This window comes from Vipera berus, assembly GCF_964194415.1.
Source record: "Vipera berus genome assembly, chromosome: 2".
Lineage (NCBI taxonomy): Eukaryota > Metazoa > Chordata > Lepidosauria > Squamata > Viperidae > Vipera > Vipera berus.
The window spans coordinates 258522756-258546519 of record NC_138203.1 but is presented as its reverse complement, the minus strand read 5'-3'; the positions used below and the strand labels follow the sequence as shown (position 1 = coordinate 258546519).

Sequence of the window (23764 nt, the reverse complement as noted above, 5' to 3'; positions counted from 1 at the left end):
CAGGACATTTTTTTTTAGAAAAACAACGAAAACAGTAATTGGAAAGCTAATGGAGACAAAGAAAAGTCAAGTGCCTGGGTGTAAATATCTCTTTTTAAAAATTGTACTTCTAATCTATAGGCGCTCTGTAAAATATTTTTAACTGTTGCACCAAAAAATTGTGAAAGTTTATATTAAGTTTAATTAGATTTAAATGGAATTCATTATTTTTAATGGATTCCATTAGTGAGGTGAAGTCATTATTTGGGATGTACAATTGCAAGTAGCAAAATAAGCTAATTTTTGGCTTCTATTTAAAGATGGCTTACGCAATAAAGGGGCTATTATTAAAAGTGCTGTTAAAAAGATTTTTTCGTTAAAGGAAGGATAAACACCAACATTTGAATTGTAGCCCTAAATAATATTCCCACTTTTTTATATGAAGCAGACTGTTTATTTTCTACAAAGGAAGGGTGAGGGAATTAAAAGGAGAAGGAAGGGGGAGTAGCAAGGAGGAGGAGGAAGGAGGAGGAGGAGTAGTTTGAAATAGGTCATTACATTTCTCACCTTCTTGGGTTTTGTGTTTTGTTTTTTGTTTTGTTTTTTTGGCTCCAACGTTAAGCATTCTGCATCCCACATGATGGCTTTGCACAATTTTTTTTAAAAGTGTTTATTGTTATCAGTGCTTTTTTTGTAAAAGAAAAAGGTGCCGGAACTCACACGTCATACAACCCACCTTGCCTACCCTACAAGGTTCCATCCAAAAAAGGTGCCGGAACTCCGTTCCAGGTGTTCTATGAGAAAAAAAGCCCTGATTGTTATACTTTGACAGGACAAGCCCTCTTACCAGATTACAAAGTAGAATATAGATCTTAAAATCTAACAGAAATACCTGAAAAAATGAACCTCAGGAGTTCTAAAATTGTACATAGCTGACAGTTCAATGAATTTCAGTTGTAAAAAATTTACCCCTTCTTTCTGAACTGGATGAGTCCATTATGCAAATTTCCACTGCATTGACCATCAGTACTTTATATCAAAAACTCTCACTAGATATTATGAAAGCAGGGACTATCTATCCATGTGGATGTATGTTAACCTGTGCATTGCCTTTTATCTGCAGAAAGCAGCTGTCCGTAGTAAGATTATCTTCTCCCTGAAAATTTCTCCAGTCAATTAAGAATCAATGAAGAGAACCTCTGTAGATAGAAAAGGATTTCCACTGCAGATAGTTATTGCTTCCTAAAGATGGCGAACCTTTTAGAGACTGAGTGCCCAAACTGCAACCCAAAACCCACTTATGTATCGTCGGGTGCCGGGTGGACATGGCCCATTGGATGGGCGTGGCCCACTGGATGGGCGTGGCTATGGCGGTAACGGCAGACTGGGTGGGACTAAAAAGTTCAATCAATCAATGCCAACTTTGCGAGATCTTTTTTTCCTATGAGAAGTTGAAATTGAATGATTGATTGAACCTTTTTTTTTTTGCACACGGCGGCGGAGGCAATATAATGGAGCAGGGATATTGAACTCTGAGATGTAGATGAGTTATTCTCTGTGTTTCATAAGGTCTGACAAAGGCTCTACAGACACTTACCATCATTCTTATGTTACGTTGCCACGACTCTGTAAACAGTTTTCATAGTGTCTTGTTTCAGAGGTATGATTATTCTTGCATTTTGTTCTATATGCAAATTTTATTTCGCTTTTGACTGTACGAAGCATCAGGGAAAATAGTATCTGCATATTTTCTCTAAGTTTCTTTTTTTAAAGGACTAGTAATGTTACTTTTTTATTTATTCAGATCGCATCCAAGATTTAGAAGGATGTGTAGGTACTGCAGATTTCATCAGTGGATTCCACAAAGAAACTTTCCATTTTCTTGTTGCCTTTTCTTCCCAATCACTGGCTCTTCTCTTCTTCTCTGGAGAACACACTGTTCTCTTCTAGCGTTTCTTCTCCAACGTCTCCCCAAACACTGAATGATTATTTATTTATAATTTATTTTATTTAAGGCTTGAAAGGCTGAGGGCTGTGTTGGAGAGAATTATGGTGTAAACTGAGAGAGCCAACTAGATTTATCTTTTGTTTCCTGACCTTGGTGGGGAAGTTTACCTTAAATTTTCCGTGCTTTAACTGTCTTTTAAATATTACATTTTCCGGTGCAACGTTTGTACCTTCCACTGTCAAAATGGGAAATTTCACCACCAAATTTGGGCAATTGTATTGCTGAAAACCAGTCATTGAATTGAGAGGTCTACAAAAAAAAATTGAGGGGCTACTACTACATTCAAGTCGGAAGCACCTTGACGAGGCGCTTCTGGGTTGTGAAAGCATCAGCTGATGACATTGCCCGGTGAATGCCTGGTTGAGGGCTCCTTTCATGTCCCTGTAAATTTTCCCATTGAAGTAGTACCTATCTTATCTACCTATCTACTCATGGATGCACACTTTCAAACAGCTACGTCAGCAGCCTGGAGCAAGTAATGGGAGCTCACCCCATCATGCAGTCGAACTTGGGTCTTGAACGCAGGCTTGTTAATGGTTAGTCCAGCGGTCTAATCACGTGAGCTGAAGAATGGCTGTTGCTGTCCTACAATGAATGAATTAAAAATATAGATTCTATCCATGGTTGTATTGATCTCTCTGGAAGTCTTACATGTTGTTGTTGTTGTTAGTTACGAAGTCGTGTCTGACCCATCGTGACCCCATGGACAACATTCCTCCAGGCCTTGCTGTCCTCTACCGTCTTCTGGAGTCCATTTAAGCTCACGCCCACTGCTTCAGTGACTCCATCCAGCCACCTCATTCTCTGTCGTCCCCTTCTTCTCTTGCCCTCAATCTTTCAGTCTGACATAGGTCATAGTTTGGAAAGGATATTTTTAACAGTAGTCTAAATTCTGAATTTGGGTCTGGTCATACGCTATCTGTGTTTAAGGAAGGATTCTATAGCCTTTTGCCTATATAACCAAACGGAGATTCAAAATTATGTTTCCTCCCTCCCCCCAAGGCTCATGGAGAAGGTTGCTGAACAAGGTGGCTTGTAGTAGGAGAAAAAATAGTGTTATTTCTACGATATTTGTCAATAGTTTTGAGTAGGCATAATCTCGGTTCCACTTGATGGTGACAGCAATACTAAAAGGAGCTGAAATAAATATGGATGTTTTTTCTTTTTGTGATATTGCGATCCTTCAGTGCTTTATACTTTTTATATAAAAAAATCAGTTGTTAAAAAGTACAATTTTTTTTTTAAAATGATTTGAAATGATATAAGTAACATAATTGAATATTCATATTAATTTTTAAAAATCAATTGCCCAGCCAAATGGAAATAAAAAATGACTGGAAACAGAACTCATAAAATGTCTGTTATGGAAGGGATTTTTTTATTTATTTTTTTAAAAAAAGTAGAGTGGCAATTGAGCTTGGATACAGCGAATGGATAATCAATATCCCACAAGCTAGAAAAAGTGCTCTGCTTCTTCCACTAATGGCTTATGATATCTTTTTTTCCCTTTCTAGGCAATGGTATTTGGAGCATGAGACACTTAGAAAAAAAGGATTAATTTGAAATCTGTAGTGGAAGATCAGTTTCAATTAAAACTACATTTGAGCTTTCATGGGCAAGGAGCTAGTCAGCTCTAAACGCTGTGGTGGCATGCAGTGAATAAAAAGATTCCTTTACAAATTACTACCTTGTTTAGAGATTCCATAGAATATTAAATTATCCCAGCTAATAAATATTTGCTTCTTCAAAAATGGGTTAGGTATAAATTAATGCCTCCCCATAGTTTGAAACTGTATGCTAATTTTGCTGTTAACTCTTTTTCACTTGGAAGATATTTGGCATTGTATTCTGAATATCACGCACAATAGTTGTATACTGTAAAAAAGGGATGGGAGAATTGTCCTCGCAGTAAAAAAAGCAGTTAAAAAAGAAGAGGCTCATTCTTTACAAATATTGTAATGACTTATGCCAAGAATGCAATTCAGATTAAAGTCGCCATTTTGTAATTCAGGTTGGTCTCTTTATTGGTTGAATCATTGCTACAAATATTATAGTTCAGGGGTAGGCAACCTTGGCTCTTTTAGGACTCATGGACTTCAACTCCCAGAATTCCTGAATCACTCGTTGAAGTCCACGAGTCCTAAAAGAGCCAAGGTTGCCTACCCCTGTTATAGTTCATTTTAAAAAAAACCTATACAAGCCAATTGTACAGATCCAGTCTGGTCTAGTGATTAGGAGACTGTGAGTTCTAGTCCCATCTTAGCAATGAAAGCCAGCTGGGTGATCTTGGTCCAGTCACTCTTACTCTCAGCCCAACTCATTTCACAGGGAAGTTGTTGTACAGGAAATAGAAGGAAAGAGTAGTAATAGACATGTTCGCCACTTTGAGTTGTTTGTAAAATAATGATGATGATGATGATGATGATGATGATGATAGCAGGATATAAATAAAATAATAATAACTGAATTATTTTTATCTCTTTGGAACCAGGGGCATATGGTCCTGAGCATTGGGTTACTTCAAATGCGGATTGTGGGAGAACTCACCAGTCCCCAATCGATATCATAGATCACCAGGCACACATTGGGGCAGAATATCAGGAAATACGCCTGGTTGGCTTCGATAATGAATCTTCTAACAAGACTTGGATGAAAAATACTGGGAAAACTGGTAAGGATTGCTCTGTTTGACTGTTCATTTGCTGGGCTTGATTGCTTTCCATTTGTCATTACTTCTAGCCTGCTTCTGGCAGCCACTGACACAATGAAAAATGTTCAAGGAAAGTTTGGAAGGTGGTGGTAGTAAGCCCTGAGCACCACCCCAATGCTATACACTATACTCATGCATTGGATTCAGTTTCTGTAGATAGTACTGAAATTCCTTCCATAGATGAATTTCCCTATGCAGTGGATGGTTAAATGAGCTTTATGTAGATCGTGTTTTAGAAAGGTTTGATGGCCAACTGCACTAGGGAAGGCAGCTTTATCATTGAACAAGGTGGTGTCCCTTTTGCACTTGTATTTTATCTTTTGTTTCAGACAGTATTAACCTTGTGAACTCTAAAGCTTCCTCCTTCCATTATGTATTCAAGACGGACAGTGATTAATATTTATATATTACTTATATGTAAGGGTGTAGGTCTATACATATGTTGTGTATATGTTGTATATAATATGTTTAAATGTGTGTTATGTATGTGTACACTTTGAGAGCAAGCAACTAAATTTCATTTTTAATGTGTGCCGTTGTACCCACAGTAAAAAATGACAATAAATGTTTATCTATCTATCTATCTATCTATCTATCTATCTATCTATCTATCTATCTATCTATCTATCTATCTATCTATCTATCTATCTCTTCTGTTGTACTTTAAGGTATCCTATGGCTTGTCCAACTGGCTGGGTGGTTGCTCTATATTGCCATCTAGAGGCTAAAACAAATTCTGCTGGACCAGAGATCCTTATACTTTTCAATCTTGGGACCCTTTCCTATTTTTTAAAAAAAATATGAAGGATCCCAAAACAGCTTTTTTTTTTGTATGGGCTATATTTATTTACCTTATTAGAAATGAAAAATGATACATTATTTATTTATTGACATGTGAAAATAACAATGTGATACCCATTGGGTATCCTGTACTTATAAATAAAATACTTTTCAAGAAGACAACTTTATTTTTTTACCAAATAAAAACTATAATGAGAGGAGTGGCATTGTTTTACACTTTTTTTCCAATATCTTCAATATCTAGCCAATCATTTTGATTTCACTAATCTCTGAGAGGTGGACCTTGAGGGGATTTGCAGGGGTTCTCAGAGCGCTTTTTTAAAACAAAACAAAACAAAACACTGTGCTAGAGCAATATGAAGTATCCAAGGAAGGATACTTTCCCTTCACAGTAGAAATTTTCAAAGGCTCCAGAGACTGCAGGAGAGCAGGGCCCTCTTGCATGACTTCCAGAGGGTCCAGAGGAGAGAAAGTCTGGAGAGAAAGTGCCATGTGACTCACTCTCTCTCTCTCTCTCTCTCTCTCTCTCTCTCTCTCTCTCTCTCTCTCTCTCTCTCTCTCTCTCTCTCTCTCTCTCTCTCTCTCTGTGTGTGTTTGTGTGTGTGTGTGTGTGTGTATGAGAGAGAGAGAGGGAGGGAGGGAGGGAGGGAGGGAGAGAGAGAGAGAGAGAGAGAGAGAGAGAGAGAGAGAGAGAGAGAGAGAGAGATGCCAGCAGAATCAAGGAAGGCATGTTCTGAATTCTTGACATGACAAGCCCCAAAGATTCACCATCACTGACCTAGAATCTCCCAGGATATATCTAGTAGGTTAGAACAGGGGTCCCCAACCCCTAGTCCGTGGACCAGTACCGGTCCGTGGCATGCCAGCAACAGGTCCACACAAACAAGCAAAGCCCCATCCGCCGGATGCAGGCAACACAAAAAACCATGCACCCTCTGGTCTGCGGAAAAACCTCTCCCCATGGAACTGGTCCCTGGTGCCCAAAAGGTTGGGGAACCTCTGGGTTAGAAAGTTATAGCGTTAGTTTGTCAAGATTCTGCCCATTAGGTGAAAGCTAACAAGCAATTGGACTCGACTGGATCTTATAATTTCGTCTCTGGGCTTGGGCATGACATTAACCGTTATTAACTGACGGCTGCTTGCACCGAGCCCAATCTCTGTGTTATTTTACTCATTATTTATATGATTTATGTAGCTGCCCATCTCCCACGAGTGACTCTGTGGTTTACACAGATCAGAATACACACACACAAACACCATTCCCCCCATATTGTAATAATGCTTTTATAAGCTTTTTAATATTGGTGTATTATCCTGGGACTCATTGTGGAAATCTATATCCAAATATGTAAAGCAAGAAAAAGCTCTAACTATGTTAACAAGCTTATGCTGTAAAATAAATTATAGTTCATTTATTAACCAGGGTCTGGAATTCTGAAAAGGAACTGTTTATGAGAAGAATCCTTTAAGGATTAATAAAAATTCAAGAGGAACATAAGCAACAACTTCTTCTTAATAAACTGGCATTTTTATTTGTCCATATGCCATGTTTTTGTAAAGACTACGTTTATGTAGTAATTTATTTCTAGATGCTACTATTAATATCCTATAGATAGCATACTTTTCATAAATATACTTGGTCCCCCAAAATATTATTTGGAAAAGAAAAACATAAGTTCTGCAGCCCTCAGTACCAGCTTTGTTTACTTTTCACAGATCTTAAGGCTATTTTTGTAGTGTTAAAACTAAAACAATAGAAGATGCACATTTTCATTGACAAATATAGAGGATACCCTGGTATCAATCAAAAACATACTTTGCAGCTTATGGTATGAATTCATAAGTAAGCCCCATTGAATTTTATGAATGTCAACATTGATCTTAATTTTAACATCGGGTAGGTTGTGTGGAAGATAAGTTTCACTGAAGTGAGTCGGGAATTTCTTTTGAGAAGGCAGGTTGCAGTATAAACATTTAGTACTCAAACACATCTTTCAGAAGTTATGTAAGTTGTAAATCATGTGTTTAAAAGGTAAGGATATATAGTGCAGGTCATTAACTTTACCTTTTATTTCATTCCACTACAGTGGGTAGTGTTAAATGCAATAAAGAAGTAAGCTTAAAAGAACAGATGTTTTGTGAGTTTCTCTAAAGCAGGGGTGTCAAACTGCCCGCCCATGGGCCGGATGCCGTCATCTGGAAGCCACGCCCACCCCATTGGCAGCAATGGCAAAACTGTCCCGATACGTTGCGCGACGTTACGTGACGTCGCAAGTTTGACATGTCTGCTCTAAAGGCTAAGAATTCTAGGACTTACATATTTAAAAAATTTTGTAGTGTTGAAATATAATTGTATTAAATAAAAATAGCAATTAATGTCATGGGTTCAGATAATGGTTGCATTGTTATCATTCTAGTGCATATTTTCCAAATCTTTGGTAGTTATTCATGTATATTTCTTCTGACTGAACAACAGCACACTGGAGGACAGGGGCCTGGTGTGCTATAATCCATGGGATTTTGAAGACTTGGACACAATTTAGCGACTGAACAACAATTTTTTTGGTACTTTGCATAAGTAAATCTATGGCTGAAAATGAGATACCTGTTTCCCCCTCAGAAAAAGTTTGTAGCCATCCAGTAGTAAGTCATGATAACTTTGCGTATGTCTTAATAAATAAATACATTGCATCTATTGTCTCAAAATGCACTTGTTGCGCCCCTACATGGTTGCCTGTATTTCAGACAAAATCATGCGAGAAGGGAAATGGTATTGTGAAGGTGTTTATTGTCCAAATTTAATTGCCCTGCGGAGTCAGTTTCCCCAAGAGTTTTCCAGAAAATTTCAGTTTTCAGAGGCACTGAAAGCTAGCGTCAGCATCACAAGTTTTATTAATGGTAAATATTTTCAGGAGCAAGCATTCAGTGTTCTCTGTGATGGGCAATAAGTACGTATGTGGTATTCTGTCATGGTCTATCCATGCCAAGGCAATGCTTTGTAAAGCTTTTATAACCATGCACAAAGTAAGAAAGGTAGGAAACTAACTCATCAGTGAAATGCCCTTCCTGTACACCTGGCATTACCTCAGTGAGCCTTCCCAGACACAGGCTGTGCCGTACTGCACATCTTATAAATTTGAATACTATAAATTCATGAAGTCATTAAACATAGCATTAGCTTGGGTATACAGATGGCAAACCTTGTCATCTATTTATATGTTCAAATTAGATATATAGAGAGATATGCAGCCTCTAAACATGATTCTGTCTCTCCCTCTCCTTCTCTCTCTCTCTCTCTCTCTCTCTCTCTCTCTTTCTCTCTCACTCTCTCTCTCACTCTCTCTCTCCCGCTCGCTTCCCATACCTTCAATTCTGGAAATGTCACTTGTAAATGCCTATAACCCCTTTGTTGTCTGCTTTCACCATGTGGAATCTAAAAGGGAACTGGAGGAAGGGAAATCCATTTGTGTCATCAGAAGACTTTTGGAAAAAATATTACTTATTTAGTTGAATCACTTGAAAAGACTGTCCTATTTATTTTCCAGTCTCAAATGTCACCCAGTCATGTTAGGTCCTTTTATCCACTTTCTTTCCCTCTATCTCTCAATTGTGCAACACTCATGTATCTTCATTCCATTTAAAACTTTGGGCTCAATAAAGATCTCCTTTTTTTCTTTTTTACAAAACCAATGTATTGATACCTTCTTCCCCATACGATGTTATTATGGTAGCGCTTGTTCCCCCAAGAGAATTTATTATTTATATCTATGGTTTCATAGGCTTCTCCCCCTGTCATTCCTCATAGAAACCTTGTATGAATCGCACTATTAAGAACAAGCTCATAAATGTTTATTAACAAGAAGCCGTGCTGTGCTGAATAGATTTACTCCTAGGGAAAGAAACATTACAGCCCTCACTGCTACCTTCTTTTCTGAGTTCCATAAATTTGGAACTTTATTCTTGCATTTTTCCCTCTGCATAAAGATGGGCACCTTTATTGATCCTGTCACGAAGGAAACCATATCCTATATAGACAGACTGAAAAACATTGGTCTGACTCTGCTTTATTTTCAGTCAGTCAATTACACAACCCAAAAAGTCACCTCGAAGCGAGATGGGTAACAAACAGATCTAATAGATCTGGAAAGGAGATGTGTACTCCTAAAGTTGGTAGAAACAATTGCGGTTGTTTTGTTTTGTTTTTTAATCGTAGCCAGGGCTTTTTTTCTCATAGAACGCTCAGAACGGAGTTCCGGCACCTTTTTTGGATGGAACCTTGTAGGGAGGGCAAGGTGGGTTATATGACATGTGTGAGTTCTGGCACCTTTTTCTTTTACAAAAAAAGCACTGATCGTAGCAGACGGTTTTCTGCTGTAGTCAGAAATAACCGTAGCTGTCCAGGCAGTGGGTCACACTTTTCTATCAAATCTTGTGCAGTAGAATTTTAATAGGGGGATTATGAGGCAATAATATAATCATAGAGTTGAAAGGCACTATTTAAACCCTTCCATTGAACCCTCTGGCAGTGAAGGATTCCCAAATGATGACAGGGAAGTGTTTAACCTCCACTTAAAAACATCTAGTGAAGCTGAGCCCACCACATCCCTGGGTAATTGCTTCTCCTGTTGAGCTGCTCCTACTGTTAAGGAGTTCTTTTTACATTTAATCAAAACTTGTCTCCCTGTAACTTAAATCCATTATGCCATGTCCTGCACCCCGCAGTGATAGAGAACATATCTTGACTTTCTTCTGCATAACATCTCTTTCAAATATTTGAACAGCGCTGTCGTGTTCTCCATCAGTCTTCTCTTCTCAAGGCAAAACATGTTCCAAGTTCCTTCAGTCTTTTTTTTCCCTAAAACTTTCTAGTACCCTGCTGTACTTGAAAAATTGTGTGTGTATATGTCTATAAATGTGCAAGCCGTCCCAGTCAATTAAGGCTCTGGGTGGTGAACAAGAATGGAATAGTATAACATAATAAAAAAAATACAATAAACAAATGCAGAAAACAAATGGAACTAAACATAATAGCCAAGGTGATCTCACCAATGAAGGATAAATTGGCACAATTGTTTCCCCTGATTTGGAAATTATCACTTTTGTTGATGTAATCTAAAATTGTACTTGCCTTTTTGTTGCAACATCACAATTATGTTAAGCACAAGATTATGTCAAGTCATGCCTTGGACATTGTCCTTATTCAATGATTCAGGTTATGCAGACTTGAGATTCTAAAAAAAATCCCATTTGGTTTAGAGAGTTTTTATAAAAATGTCTAAGCAATCCAACATAGAGCAAAAGCCTTCTGCCGATTGCAGTCTGTGGTTTGGAAGTGCCTAGAGCAGAATTTTTCAATCTTGACAATTTCCAGGTGTATGGACTACAACTTCCAGAATTCCACAGACAGCATGGCCACTGTGAAATTGCCAAAGTTGAGAAACACTGGCCTAAAGGTTTAATTGTACACAGGACACATCAAAATCTGGTTTGGTTGTGTAGTTATTTGCAAAGTGTGTTTATCTGTAGCAAAGAATTGCTTCTTTCTGGTTCTCTTCATTACACACCAATCCTGCAAGTTTGTTTTGAAACATGCTGTCTAGAATAAATAATGTATTTATCCTAACATCTCAATAGTATTGTATTACATGAGGTAACAGAAGGAACACACTTTTGGATCCTTGTAATATCCATACAGGTAGCTTTTGCTTAAAGACGTTTTACCATTATTCAAAGTTTACAGCCTGTAAAGCACCACCAATCATCATCGGTGGTGCTCTACATTCTTCCCATGGTTATGTGACCATATTTTGGGTGGGTCAGCTTTATAAACCACTATAGTGTTCCACATTCCTGTAACCATGTTTTGCTATCTTTTTTCCAGTTTCTGACAAAAAAAAACCAAAAAATGAATGGGTTTTCTTAATGACCGTAGTGTTCACTTAATGACTCCTGTGAAAAAGTCCAGAAAATTACTTCTAGTCACAGGGGTGCCTTGATTTAATGATCATAATTACGATCGTAAGTCAAGGGCTACCTGTATTTAAGGCAGAAATGGGCTATGAGCCGTACAGTTAAAAACATATTTTTGCCCTCTAATGTGGAGCTCTAAATTTTTGAGAAGACGAAGGCTAAAAAGCAAAAAGAAAATATAGGACACTAATACATCCCTTCCTTAAATCAACCAGTCCCCCTCCTCTAAAATGCCCAAATCCCAAGATACTTTAAATATGCCAGAATAGTTGTTTGGGACTCTATACAGCTCTAGGACTATAGATAGTTCACCTTTCACTTTTCAGAATTGACTTTATAATTCCAGTTAATGATTTTAGCTCACCAACTTCTATTATTTTTTGGTATCGTACTTACATTGTGGAAGGTTGGAAGATAACTATCTCACAGGTTCTGATTCCATTTAGTACTAAAAAAGATGCCCAAGATTAGGTCATCCAATTCCTTCATCTTGATGGGCTTCAGTAAAGCTATTTCTGTTAAATGCTTAAACCTATTAAAATGTAATAGCCAATACTTGTTCAAGCAGACAGTATTTTGCTAGCCTTTTGTAATAAGCAGTTCAAAATAACAGATTATCCATAAAGAACCATTTCCCAGGCTAAGCAATCACTCAGACAAATCTAAAGGAAAAAATGGTTTTAAAAATAGAAAATTTGATCAAAGTGAGAGGTTACCTTTTTATTTTCCCCTAACATTTTTAAGAATAGGGGTTTTCTTTTTTTTTTTTAAAAAAAGCACAGCAACTATATTAACAGACAAAATGCATTTAAAAGCTATATCGAAAAAATATTTCTAATGTTCTGTGAAGATTGTTCAAATCCAAATTGTGTAAAAATTGGCAAATAAATAAAAAAGAGATCATTTTATACTCCCATGTGATGTCACCATTATTGGATTGTTTAGTTTTATTTACAAATTCCTATGATAAAGATAGATGATTACAATAAATACACTGTTAATGAATCCAAGTTCTGATTCTGACTTATACATCAAATAAGTTTTCTAGATTACTAGCAAGTAAAACTTGCCATTATAACCAGGCCAAACTTACTTGGATTATATTAAAAACAAGCAAAAGCATAGCACATGGGCTACAATTCATTCATTTCAGTGCTTTAAGGCTTATGACAAAATTTAAGTATATAAAACACACTTATAAAAAGCATTGAACTATTCTGATGTTCCTTTTCATTTATGAGGTTATGTAAACCTTTTGTTCCATTATTTTTCAAGTTTTTATAAAATGGCAGAATTATGATTTTGACAAAACAAAATACTATTTAGACTTGGCAAACAAAATTCAAAATTTCTGGACAGTTTTTTTAAAAAATTATGTGACTATACTCCAGAGATAATGTTCACATAATTTCAGAATTATGATTTTGACAAACAAAATAATATTTGGACTTGACAAGCAAAATTCAAAATTTATGGATAGTTTTTTTTAAAAAAAAATTATATGCCTATATTCCAGAGATAATGTCCACATAATTTATTGTAAAGGTATGGTAAAAACTGTACAGGGGGGGCATGTGTTAATTTTTCATTTTGTCCTATTTTTCTGTTTGGTTCACCCTTCATCATTTAAGGGCTTTGAGTCTATTAAGCTGCAGAATAAAAAACCCTAAAAAATTAAAACTGAACATTAATATTATCTCTTCTGAGAAATCAGCTACTTTTGCTCCATTTCCTTTTTTTCCATCCCACAGAGGCTCGATGACCATAGAGTAGAGAAAAGTCAGCCAAAATTGAGAATCAGTGTTCTTTACAGACATTATAAACCAAAGGATTATTCAATTTAATTCAGGAATGCAGTCTGATGTGCGGTTTCTGGCCCAGGCAATGGCTGATAAATACAAAGAAACATTTGGAACATCCCAAGTTCCAAATGTAGAAATATATGATTGGCTACAATGAATCTGGTTGTCAGACTAACTTGTTTTCATTCCTCACATCCTTCTCCCAGAAGGAAGAATTCAGGAGACACACTGTGACTGTCACTCATCAAAAGTCAACTCACTTGTCAAAAAAAAGAGGACAGGAATTTGGAGATAGGTGTCTGAATTTGCTTTTTTCTGGATTTTCATTGTTTTTTTCCTTGTGTCTCACGTCTTCTTTAAACTGGAAGATAGGACCTGTCACGCTACTGATCTTTGTAAGAAAATCCAGGTGCTTCTTTTTTAAGGTATATAGCACAATAAAAAATTCTCCAGGTAATCCGTGCCACTTTTAATACACAGAATGATGCCTGACGGGTGTATCTGCAAATAGATTAGTGCAGAACTCCAGGAATATTTCATGCCTGTAAAATATTGGAGATGGTGTTACTAGAAAAAAAGAGACATCCAAGATCCAAAATGCAGGCACATATACGTAGGTGTGTGTGTGTGTGTGTGTGTGTGAGAGAGAGAGAGAGATGCTGCAAAATCCAGTAAGAGATAACTGTAAAACGAGCAATTAGGTGAACATTTCAGATTATACATACTCCTAATTATCCTTTTAATTATTAATCTAAAACAAGTAAAATGACCCCTGACAGAGCATAAATGATTTAGCTATCATCAAATATTTATATAATGCAGCTGAATCCCGCTGTGCATTGTAACAGATTCAGAGGAGCCTATATTCTTGTGGGATTGTCCATTTGTCACATTAAAAAGAAGGGGGGGGGGAACCCTCTTTAAATCTCATTTTGCTTCCTAGTACATGTCACTTTTAAAAAGAAAGGGGGAAAGAACTCTCTTTAATTGGCTTCTTTCCCCCTCATCCATGTTTGTACATTTTAATAGATGTTTTCATTCTGACATAGAAAATCTGCAAAAATGCTGTATTAATCATGACCCGCTCCATTTCCACACCATATGTTTAATACATTTAATTTATAATAGAATGATTAGCTTTGTTTTCATTAGTGAAACAACACAAATATTCTTAACGTTATTCTTAAGAAACCAAACTGGATTCAGATAAGCCAAATGGCATTTCAGCCTATGCAATAATTATATATGAGCTTTTGTTATTTGTGGACTTGTGTCAATATGTTACTCCTACTGGTCTTCAATGTTCGGAAGGTCTTGGGTCAAAGTGTCTTTCAGAATATTTATTTGTTATGAAAACATTTTTATAGAGAAGCTGTTATAGAACAGCTCAGAACTAACTCATGTTTGTTCTTCATTGTACTGTCTTTATCTAAGACCAAGATCTAGATAAAGCATGCCTTGTATCTAGAAAGTCTGCTAGCAAGGAAATGATCCTGGAAAGTCAATAAAGGGGCTGTCACATTATTTGTTTGTTTTCTTAATGAATTAATTGTAGGTGCTGTTGGTACATGCAAATGTGTACCTAATTGCCAAGAGAGAGCAAGTTTGGTGTACACACCAGGGTAGAAACTGGGAGGCTGTAAGTTCTAGCTCTACCTTGGCACAAAAGAAACTGGGTGACCTTGTGCCAGTCACTTTCCTTCAGCCCTAGGAAGAAAGCAATGGCAAAGCACTCCCGAAAATCTTGCCAAGAAGTTGCCAGGACTCAACACTGACTTGAGGGTACATTGAATCAAACAATGAGATTACAGTCCAGATTATTTAGACTGTACAATTAATAGTAAGTTGGCCAGCAAAAGCTATCATTCCCCATATCTTTTGGTACGTTTTGTCCTAATAGTATTAGTATCTAAGCTTCTTAAGTGCCATGTAGGGAGATATATCCTATGTACATCCTTTGTTAGAAGAATACTTCCAGAGATGAAATAAAGAATTCAGAACACTGAAGGAAAACTGCTATGAATAGTCTTGATCCACACTTAACAATAGCAATAGCAACAACACTTAGACTTATGTACTGCCCCACAATGCTTTACAGCCCTCTCTGAGCGATTTACAAAGTCAGCATATTGCCCCCAACAATCTGGGTCCTTATTTTACCCACCTCGGAAAGATGGAAGGCTGAGTCAACCTTGAGCTGGTTAGGATTGAACTTCTGGCAGTGAACAATGAGTTAGCTCCAATACTGCATTCTAACCACTGTGCCACCACAGCTCACTTGCCCATTTAGCTACCTTCTGGATCTATTTTTATCCCCAAATCATTGTTTCTTCCATTCAGTCTTATCTAATTGTTCATGTATGTATCATTCAGAAATTTTATTTTTAGCCACCTGCATGTATGTCTTTGTAATAACTGTGTCCCATTTTATTGAAGCACAGTGCAGAAATACACTGTAGATACACCACACTGTAGAATTCTTTGTTGCATCATTCATTAGGATGCGCGCACACACAAATTAGTGTGTATGTGTGATACAAGGATCTGCAGTAACAAGATTTTTCCCACCTTCTTCTTAGGCAGAATTACTTTCTGGCTTAATTAATTCCCAAGTCATGATGGCAAACTGTTGTGTAATTTCAGTGGGACTCTCATATATAACAAGGTGCTGGAGTGCAACCTTATTTTCTTCACCTTGTAATTTGCAGAAAGGGCTGAAAATGATCTGCTGGAGTCAGTGTATAAAAGATCCTCTGAGAGACCTGTTTGCTGCGTCAGATTGTTTTCTTTCTAGAGTACTCTGCCAAAGAATCTTCTCAAGTCATGTACATTTGTTGAATACATACTTGAGAAATCTAAAGGTATGCGAAGATCTGGTTGAATTAAGGGGAGGAGTCGGGAAGTGGGCCAAGGCCTCTCCCAGGTGGTTGGCTGAGATGGGAAAGGGAGAGGTAGGCAGTGCCTCTATGGTCATAAATGCGAGCAGGCTGCCAAGCCCCCAAATTTTATTAGGTGACCATGGGGCCACTGCAGCAGCTATAAATTTGGGCACGTCATATGTCCCTTCATTCAGCACCATCACAATTTGGAACGGTTGCTGAATGACTAGCCATAACTGTACCTGTACTTCATACCTGAAAGCAAAATTGAGTTTCTTGTATTAGAAATATTAGATCCATTTTCTTCTTCTTCTTCTTCTTCTTCTTCTTCTTCTTCTTCTTCTTCTTCTTCTTCTTCTTCTTCTTCTTCTTCTTCTTCTTCTTCTTCTTCTTCTTCTCCTTCTCCTTCTCCTCCTTCTCCTTCTTCTTCTCCTTCTCCTTCTCCTTCTCCTTCTCCTTCTCCTTCTATTGTGTCCAGTACTCAAAAGTCTGCCTGGATAATTCCTGCAGTCTTCTTGACAAGATTTTTTAAGAAGTGGTTTATGAAACAATAATAAATGTGAAGCTGATACGTATGGCAAAGAAAAAAAATCAATCTTGTTCCTTTTTTCATTTCTTCTCTTTCCAGTTGCCATCCTTCTAAAGGATGATTATTTCATCAGCGGTGCTGGATTGCCAGGAAGATTCAAAGCAGAAAAAGTTGAATTTCACTGGGGCCAGAGTAATGGATCTGCTGGCTCAGAGCATAGCATCAATGGGAGAAGATTCCCAGTTGAGGTTGGTCAAGAAAAGTGAACTTATTTTAATGGAAAAAAAATTCTTGCTTTGATCTGAGCTTCTTATGAAAACGTGTGGCACAATTTGTGTACCTTTTGTTTTTGCACATAAGAAGTTATTTTACTGAAATTATGCTTCAGAATGAAGGAAGATCCATGAGGACATTTAGTGGATATTTAATTTTACATCCAGAGAACCTCTCTGCAGCAGGATCACAGTGCATTCCTATACAGAAAAGAGCCAGATAGTTATCCTTAAAGTTTGGAATCTAGCAGACATATTTAGAAATGTGAGAGTATGTTGGTAATACCCTCAAATATGTTTTTTTAAAAAAAAATACCTTTGACATAGATTAAACGACAGAAAAGAGAGTGAAATTTAGACACAGGATGACTTAATGTAACAGGGAGGCGGTTTATCCAAAAAAGACTCAAATAATCCAGCATTCAGTGGTAAATTGTAAAAGCCTATTATGATAAATTCCATATGATTTTGGAAAGAAATATGATGTGGAGTTATTTCAGAGACTAGCCTGGGAGCTGGGTTTTAAACTAATGAAAGTTTCTGGAACAAACGTAAAGGCAGCCACTATAGTAGTAATGCCTGGAGGGTCCCAGCAGGTATACACAGTTTTAAGGTCATTTCCTTTCAGTTCCCTTGTTCCTATCATCCAACTATCCCAATTGGCATTCCAATGGAAAAGGACTTGCATCCTTCCGCTAAAGATGAAAGATGTCAGCATGGAAAGCTACACTGTTTTTTGTTTGTTTGTCTGTTTGTTTGTTTGTTTCAGACCAGCTTTTCTCCTGCCCCAAATCTTGCTTATATTACATTCAGAAATAAGATATTAGGCCTTCCCGCTTCTGGGTTTTGCATGATTGCTGACCCCGGAAATCACTGGATGTTTTTAAGAAGAGATTGGACAGCAACTTTTAAGAAGAGATTGGACAGCAACATGGGTCTCCTGCTTGTGCAGGGGGTTCGACTAGAAGATATCCAAGGTCCCTTATAAAATGGCTTTTCAACTGGTGGTACACGTACCACTGGTGATATGCGAGCAGCTGGCTGGTGGTACGCGGCGTCGCCTTCCTCCCCCCAGCCTCCCCCCGCCTCCTCAGCTGGGAGGCTGAGACTCCGGATTTGAGCCGCCGACAGAGCGCACCGCAGGGAAGACATGCCAAAGCTCGTCCTGGAGCCTCCTGCTGCTGGAAGCCTGCTTGCAAAAAGCAGGGCGGGCGGCAGCAGCTGCTCATGGCGCCGGGCAAAAGCAAGCAGGGCAAGGCCGCTATCAAGCCCCGGGCTTGACAGTCAACTGGGGGGGAAAATCCGTGCAGCAACCCGGCTACCTGGCCTGCCAGCCCCTCGTTGCTCCACCGATCAGCTGGGAGGCTGAGACTCTGGATTTGAGCTACCGACAGAGCACAGCGGGGGAAGACGCACCAAGGCTAGCCGCTCATTGCTCTGCCGATCAGCTGGTTTGCTGCGCGGATTCCCTCCCCCCACACCCACTCGGTTGATTGTCAAGCCTGGGGCTTGATAGCGGCCTTGCCCTGCTTGCTCTTGCCCAGCACCGTGAGCAGCTGCCGCCACCCGCCCCACTTTTTGCAAGCCCTGTTATGCCGCCGTCGCAGGCTTCCAGCAGCAGGAGGCTCCGGGACAAGCTTTGGCACGTCTTCCCTGCGGTGCGCTCTGTCGGCAGCTCAAATCCGGAGTCTCAACCACCCAACTGATCGGCAGAGCAATGAGCGGCTAGCAGGCCATGTAGCCAGGTTGCTGCACGTATTCCCCCCCACACCCAGTTGATTTTCGTGCCCGGGGCTTGATAGCAGCCTTGCCTTGCTTTTGGCTGGTGCTGTGAGCAGCTGCCGCCGCCCGCCTCACTTTTTGCAAGCAGGCTTCCAGCAGCAGGAGGCTCTGCCTGCTTGCTTTTGCCATGCTTGCTTTTGGGCAGCGCCTTGAGCAGCCACCGCCGCCCGCCCCACATTTTGCAAGCCCTGTTATGCTGCCGCCACAGGCCTCTGGCAGTGGGAGGCTCTGAGAGAAGCTTTGGCGCGTCTTCCCTGCGCTGTGCTCTGTCTGCGGGGGCTGCCTTGGGAAAGGTGGAAGCGCAGCTGTAGAGTCCGGGACAGTCAACTGCTCCAAGCCCTGTTTGGCCAGCTTTGTGCCTCCGTCCCCCAAGAGCAGCTGGTTGTGATTTGCTGCCATGCGCTTCCCCGAGTGTGCCTCAGCCCTGGATCTCCCTCCACCCGGGACTCCGGCTGCGTCTGCAGAAGGCACGGAGCGAAGGGCGTTTTGGCGTGTCTTCCATCCATCCCGTGTGAAGGGCACCTTCCTGCCCCGTGGTCCACAGCAGCATTGTGTGCGTGCGTGGATCTACTCTGAGCGAATACGAGGTGTTCCTGTTGCTGGAATAAAGCTTATTAAATGAGCTAGCAACCTCCAAGTATCGTTGATAGATCTTCCCCAACTTTCCTCCGGTGCTTCATAAAGAGTTAAGTGGGCATCAGGTTTCTTGGTAAAAATGGATTTGGAAGGAGGGAAGGAAGGAAATGACAATAGAAGGGAAGGAGGGAAGGACAAACAGGGAGGGAAGGAAGAAAGGAAGGAAAGAAGGAAGGGACAATGGAAGAGAGGGAGGGAGGGAGAGAGAAATAGAGAGGGGGAGAGAAAGAGAGAGAGAAAGAGGGAGATAGAGAAGGAGAAAGAAATAGGGAGGGAGAGAGAAAAAGAGGGAAAGAGAGAAATAGAGAGGGAGAGAGAAGGAGAAAGAAAGAGGGAGGTAAATAGAGAGAGGGAGAGAGAGAAAGGGAGAAAGAGGGAAAGAGAGAAAGGGAGAGAGAGGGAGGGAGAGAGAGAAACGGAGAGAGAGAAGGAGAGAGAAAGAAAGAGGGAGGGTGAGAGAGAAAGAGAGGGGGAGAGAGGGAGAGAAAGAGAGGGAGAGAGAGAAATTAAATTAGTAACATGGTTGTTTAGTGAATCTGGTTCCCCCACTAACTTTGCTTGTCAGAAGGTTGCAAAAGGCGATCACAAGAGAACTGGATACACATCCTTATTTTCCTTTCCTTGGCAATATACGCCAGCCTTTCTCAACCTGGTGCTTTCTAGTATATTTGATGGCAATTTTCAAAATCCCTCTTAATTAATAAGATTAAACATTGGCTAATCTTGGAGTAGCCTTCTCCAATCTTGTGGCCTTCCCTATAGGTTGAGAAAGAAACCTTTGTTCCTTTTTTTGTACTTCAACCGGTCTGGAAAGTAGCACTGATTGGAAAACCAATCCTTTCTATCTAACTAGCTGCATCTCTAAGAGTTGGGTCTAGTGATCTGGCAAACAGAAATTTCCAGGTTGGAGAGAATCATTATGTAAACCTAGTTAATTTCTTTGTTTGTCAAATTTAGGTACCCCCCCCCCCAATCTCACTCTCAGAGTGACTCTGGGTAATGTACAGTTACCTCCCAAAGTACATCCGTTTGGCAACGTGGGAAGAAATAGTTTCAGATTAAATTCTGAAGTAGAGACATATACACATTCTTCAACTTCTTTGTACTGTATCTGTTGTGTCTCAGCTTCATTCTTGCCCGCAGTAAAGAGGTGAATCTATCCAAGCTGGGCCAGGTAATTGTTGTGATTCAGGGTCAGCCTGTGGGTTCGGCAGTTGGGTTGGATGACTCAGAGGAGGAGGGGGGTGTTGAAGAGCTTGCTGAGGGGGTTGAAGATCTTGCTGATGAGAGCCCTCAGCCAGGCCCCTCCCACCTGGTCACCACAGAGACCCAGCTGTGTGAGCCTGACAGCGTGGATGAAGATGACCCACAGCTGGCCCTGTTCAAGGACGCTCGACGCAGGAGGCAGTCAATCAGGAGTAAACAGAGGAAGGCAATGGGGCACCTCGGAAGGAGGCAGAGAGGAGCCACGCCCTGAACTGTATAAAAGGGGAATGCGTGGGAGGGCTGGTTTGCTGAAGGCAACAGCTTGATTAGTTCCTGTTTCATAGCTCCTGTTTCATGGTTGGTGTCTTGTTTTGCTCTGTTTTATCTTAATAAATTTGGCAGGCTTAATTCCAGCCTCTTGCCGTTTGTAAAGGGGTTGTCCCTGCCTTTTCTGCAGGGCCGGTAGCAGGCTGGTACAGAACAGTAATCTTCTGGCGAGTAAAATTATTCCTGAGAAGCAATTGCCAAAATTGATCGAGAGCCAGTTTGGTCTACTGGCCAAGGCACCAGACTAGAAACCAGGAGACTGTGAGTTCTAGTCCTGCCTGAGGCACAACTCCAGGTGGGTGACCTTGGGCCAGTCCTTTTCTCTTATTGCTAGAAAGGAGGCAATGATAAATCACTACCAAAAAACCTTGCCAAGAAAACTGCAGGGATTAATTTAGGCAGTTGCCTGACTAAGAAACTGGCTTGAAGGCACTTGCATATATAATAAATATTTTAAAAAATTAACTGACTGGCACTATCTAACATACCGTATTTTACGGTAAAAGAAAAAGCCTAAAATCAAGGCATAAGCCACACAGAATACTTAAAATAGCAATTACGATAGCAAAAATAATGAACTGCATTGCCTAGCTCACAGTCACCTCTTCTTGAGGAATATTTGAGGCTCATTTGTGTTATATTTCTGACCAGGAAAGTTAAATGTTTCTTTTCCAAAGTCAGGGAAAAGAGAAGGTCCTAAATGGCTTGATTGTCTGCTGCCTACCCCTTAGCTCCTTCTGAAACTGAGCCCCAGATATATTCTGGATAAAGGTATTCTGTGCAACAACTCCAAACTTTCTAGCATTATAGGGTTGTTGTTTTTTTGAGAGAGAGAGAGAGAGTTCAACACGGCAGGGTCTGGTTGTGCAGTGTTAATTATATCACTGTGAAAACTTCCCTGCCAATCAGAGCCTTGCCAAATGCCAGAGGCTAAATTTCTAGGAAACCCATCGAAAGGAAGAAGCATCAGCATCCGCAGTGGTCCACAGGCACAGATCAAAAACATTTCCAGACTGCCCATGAGAACTTTACCCTCCAGGCTTGGCAGTGGCTCGGTCACTGGAGCACTGGAAAACCAAATGTGCTGCAAATCTAATGGGGAAACCAGATGTGGACGGTATGTGCCAGTTCCAAAGAGGCTCCATTGGGAGATGCCAATAAATCTGCTTCAGCTGCAAAGGGTTTCTCTCCCCCCCCCTTAAATATAGAGCTAATATGGACTGCAAAACAGAATGCTTGCCGCAGGAGTGGGCGGGAGAGCTCACCAAATTTGAAAACTAATTGGAAATGTCAGATATAAGAGAGAACCTTATTGTTTGACCATGTTGTTTGTATTTTTATTATCGCAAGTAACGTGTCAGATGGTAAGGCAGTGTGAGTTAATTGGCTTCCTTCCTTCCAGCCCATCTGGATTGTATTTTTGGAAGTGATTTATATGTTAAATTAGGGGATAGGATACATGAGAACATCCTTTTCATTACGTTCTCTACCGAGAGATTGGATCAAAGGCATAGCATTTATCCAATAGCTGTTATCTTTCAAGCAGAAGAAAAATAAAGAAGAAAATGTTGGTCTCACATGCAATCATGTTCGGTTTATGTTTTGCTTCGAGGAAGGAAAGGGATTTTAAGTAAAAAAGTTAACACCCTTCCTTCCAGTCCCGGTTCTCTGCCGAATCAATAGAAACATCTTTTTACTCACAGATCAAAAGCCACATTTGGCAACAGGGAAGCCTGTGGAATGCTATAAGTATTTTTCCTTCCTAAATCCCTCTTGGAAAAATTAGCCAGAGTCTCTTGCTCTAAAACTTTGTGCACTTTGCCCTCATTTGAGTATAATAAAAAGTCAGTGAGACAATCCTAGATTGGAAGGAGTGTTTTAAATGCAAACATTTCAGACTCAGAGTAGGTTTATTGTTCTATAAGGCACTGATACAATAACATTTATTGTGTCTATTTATAAGATTCTCTCCACAACATATTGCTTAGGATCTCTTGGCCATCCACTGCAAGCTGTCCTTTCCAGCATCCCACGTTTTGTTGTTAGCTTTGCTAACATGAAACTTTTATGCAACTTAAGTTATGCACTCAGTAAGGAGTGATCAAGGAATAAGGCTACTCTTTGCAGTAGCCTTATTCGATTCCATGATGTCTCAGGACAGGTCTTACTAGCTTCATGTTTCTTTAGATCAATGAAGGCAAAATATATTTACCAACAGGAGAGAATATTTGTAGCTCAGGGTTGAATTGTGGAGTATTTGGTGCTTTTGGAGCTTGGTTGTTTCCTTGCAGACATTTCATTACCCAACTAGGTAAAATCATCTGTGGTTAGAAGATAATGGGATTTGCTCTCGGTTTATATACAGAGGCTTGTCCTGTCTGTGTCGGTGGGAATGTTGTTTTCTTCTTGGTAGTTCCTTGATTAGGCTGCTGTTTGATTGTTTGCCTGAACTGGTAGTTCTTTCATTGGGATACTGTTTCCTGCTGTGTTTACCTTGACAGGGTTCATTACTCTGCTGCCATAGTTTGTGGAACAAGCATATTTGGCTTCACAGAGCATACGAGATCAGTAAACATGTAATTATAAACTGTGATGGATTGGATTTTAAACAGTAGGTTCACAATGGCAGAACCTGACCATAGTTGTTGTTGTTGTTAGTTGCAAAGTCGTGTCCAACCCATCGTGACCCCATGGACAATGTTCCTCCAGGCCTTCCTGTCCTCTACCATCTTCTGGAGTCCATTTAAGCTCATGCCTACTGCTTCAGTGACTCCATTCAGCCACCTCAATCTCTGTCGTCCCCTTCTTCTCTTGCCCTCAATCTTTCCCAGCATTAGGCTCCTCTCCAGTGAGTCCTTCCTTC

The 23764-nt window shown here is 39.8% G+C and overlaps 1 protein-coding gene across 1 annotated transcript in view; it reads left to right on the top strand.

Moving 5' to 3' along the window:
• PTPRG (protein tyrosine phosphatase receptor type G) overlaps positions 1–23764 on the top strand; it is a 702650-nt gene that overhangs the window by 386660 nt on the left and 292226 nt on the right. Inside the window, exons 3-4 of the mRNA XM_081320042.1 lie at positions 4479–4658; positions 16778–16926. Of these exons, the coding sequence (XP_081176168.1) occupies positions 4479–4658; positions 16778–16926 (329 nt within the window). The remainder of the gene's footprint in view (positions 1–4478; positions 4659–16777; positions 16927–23764) is intronic.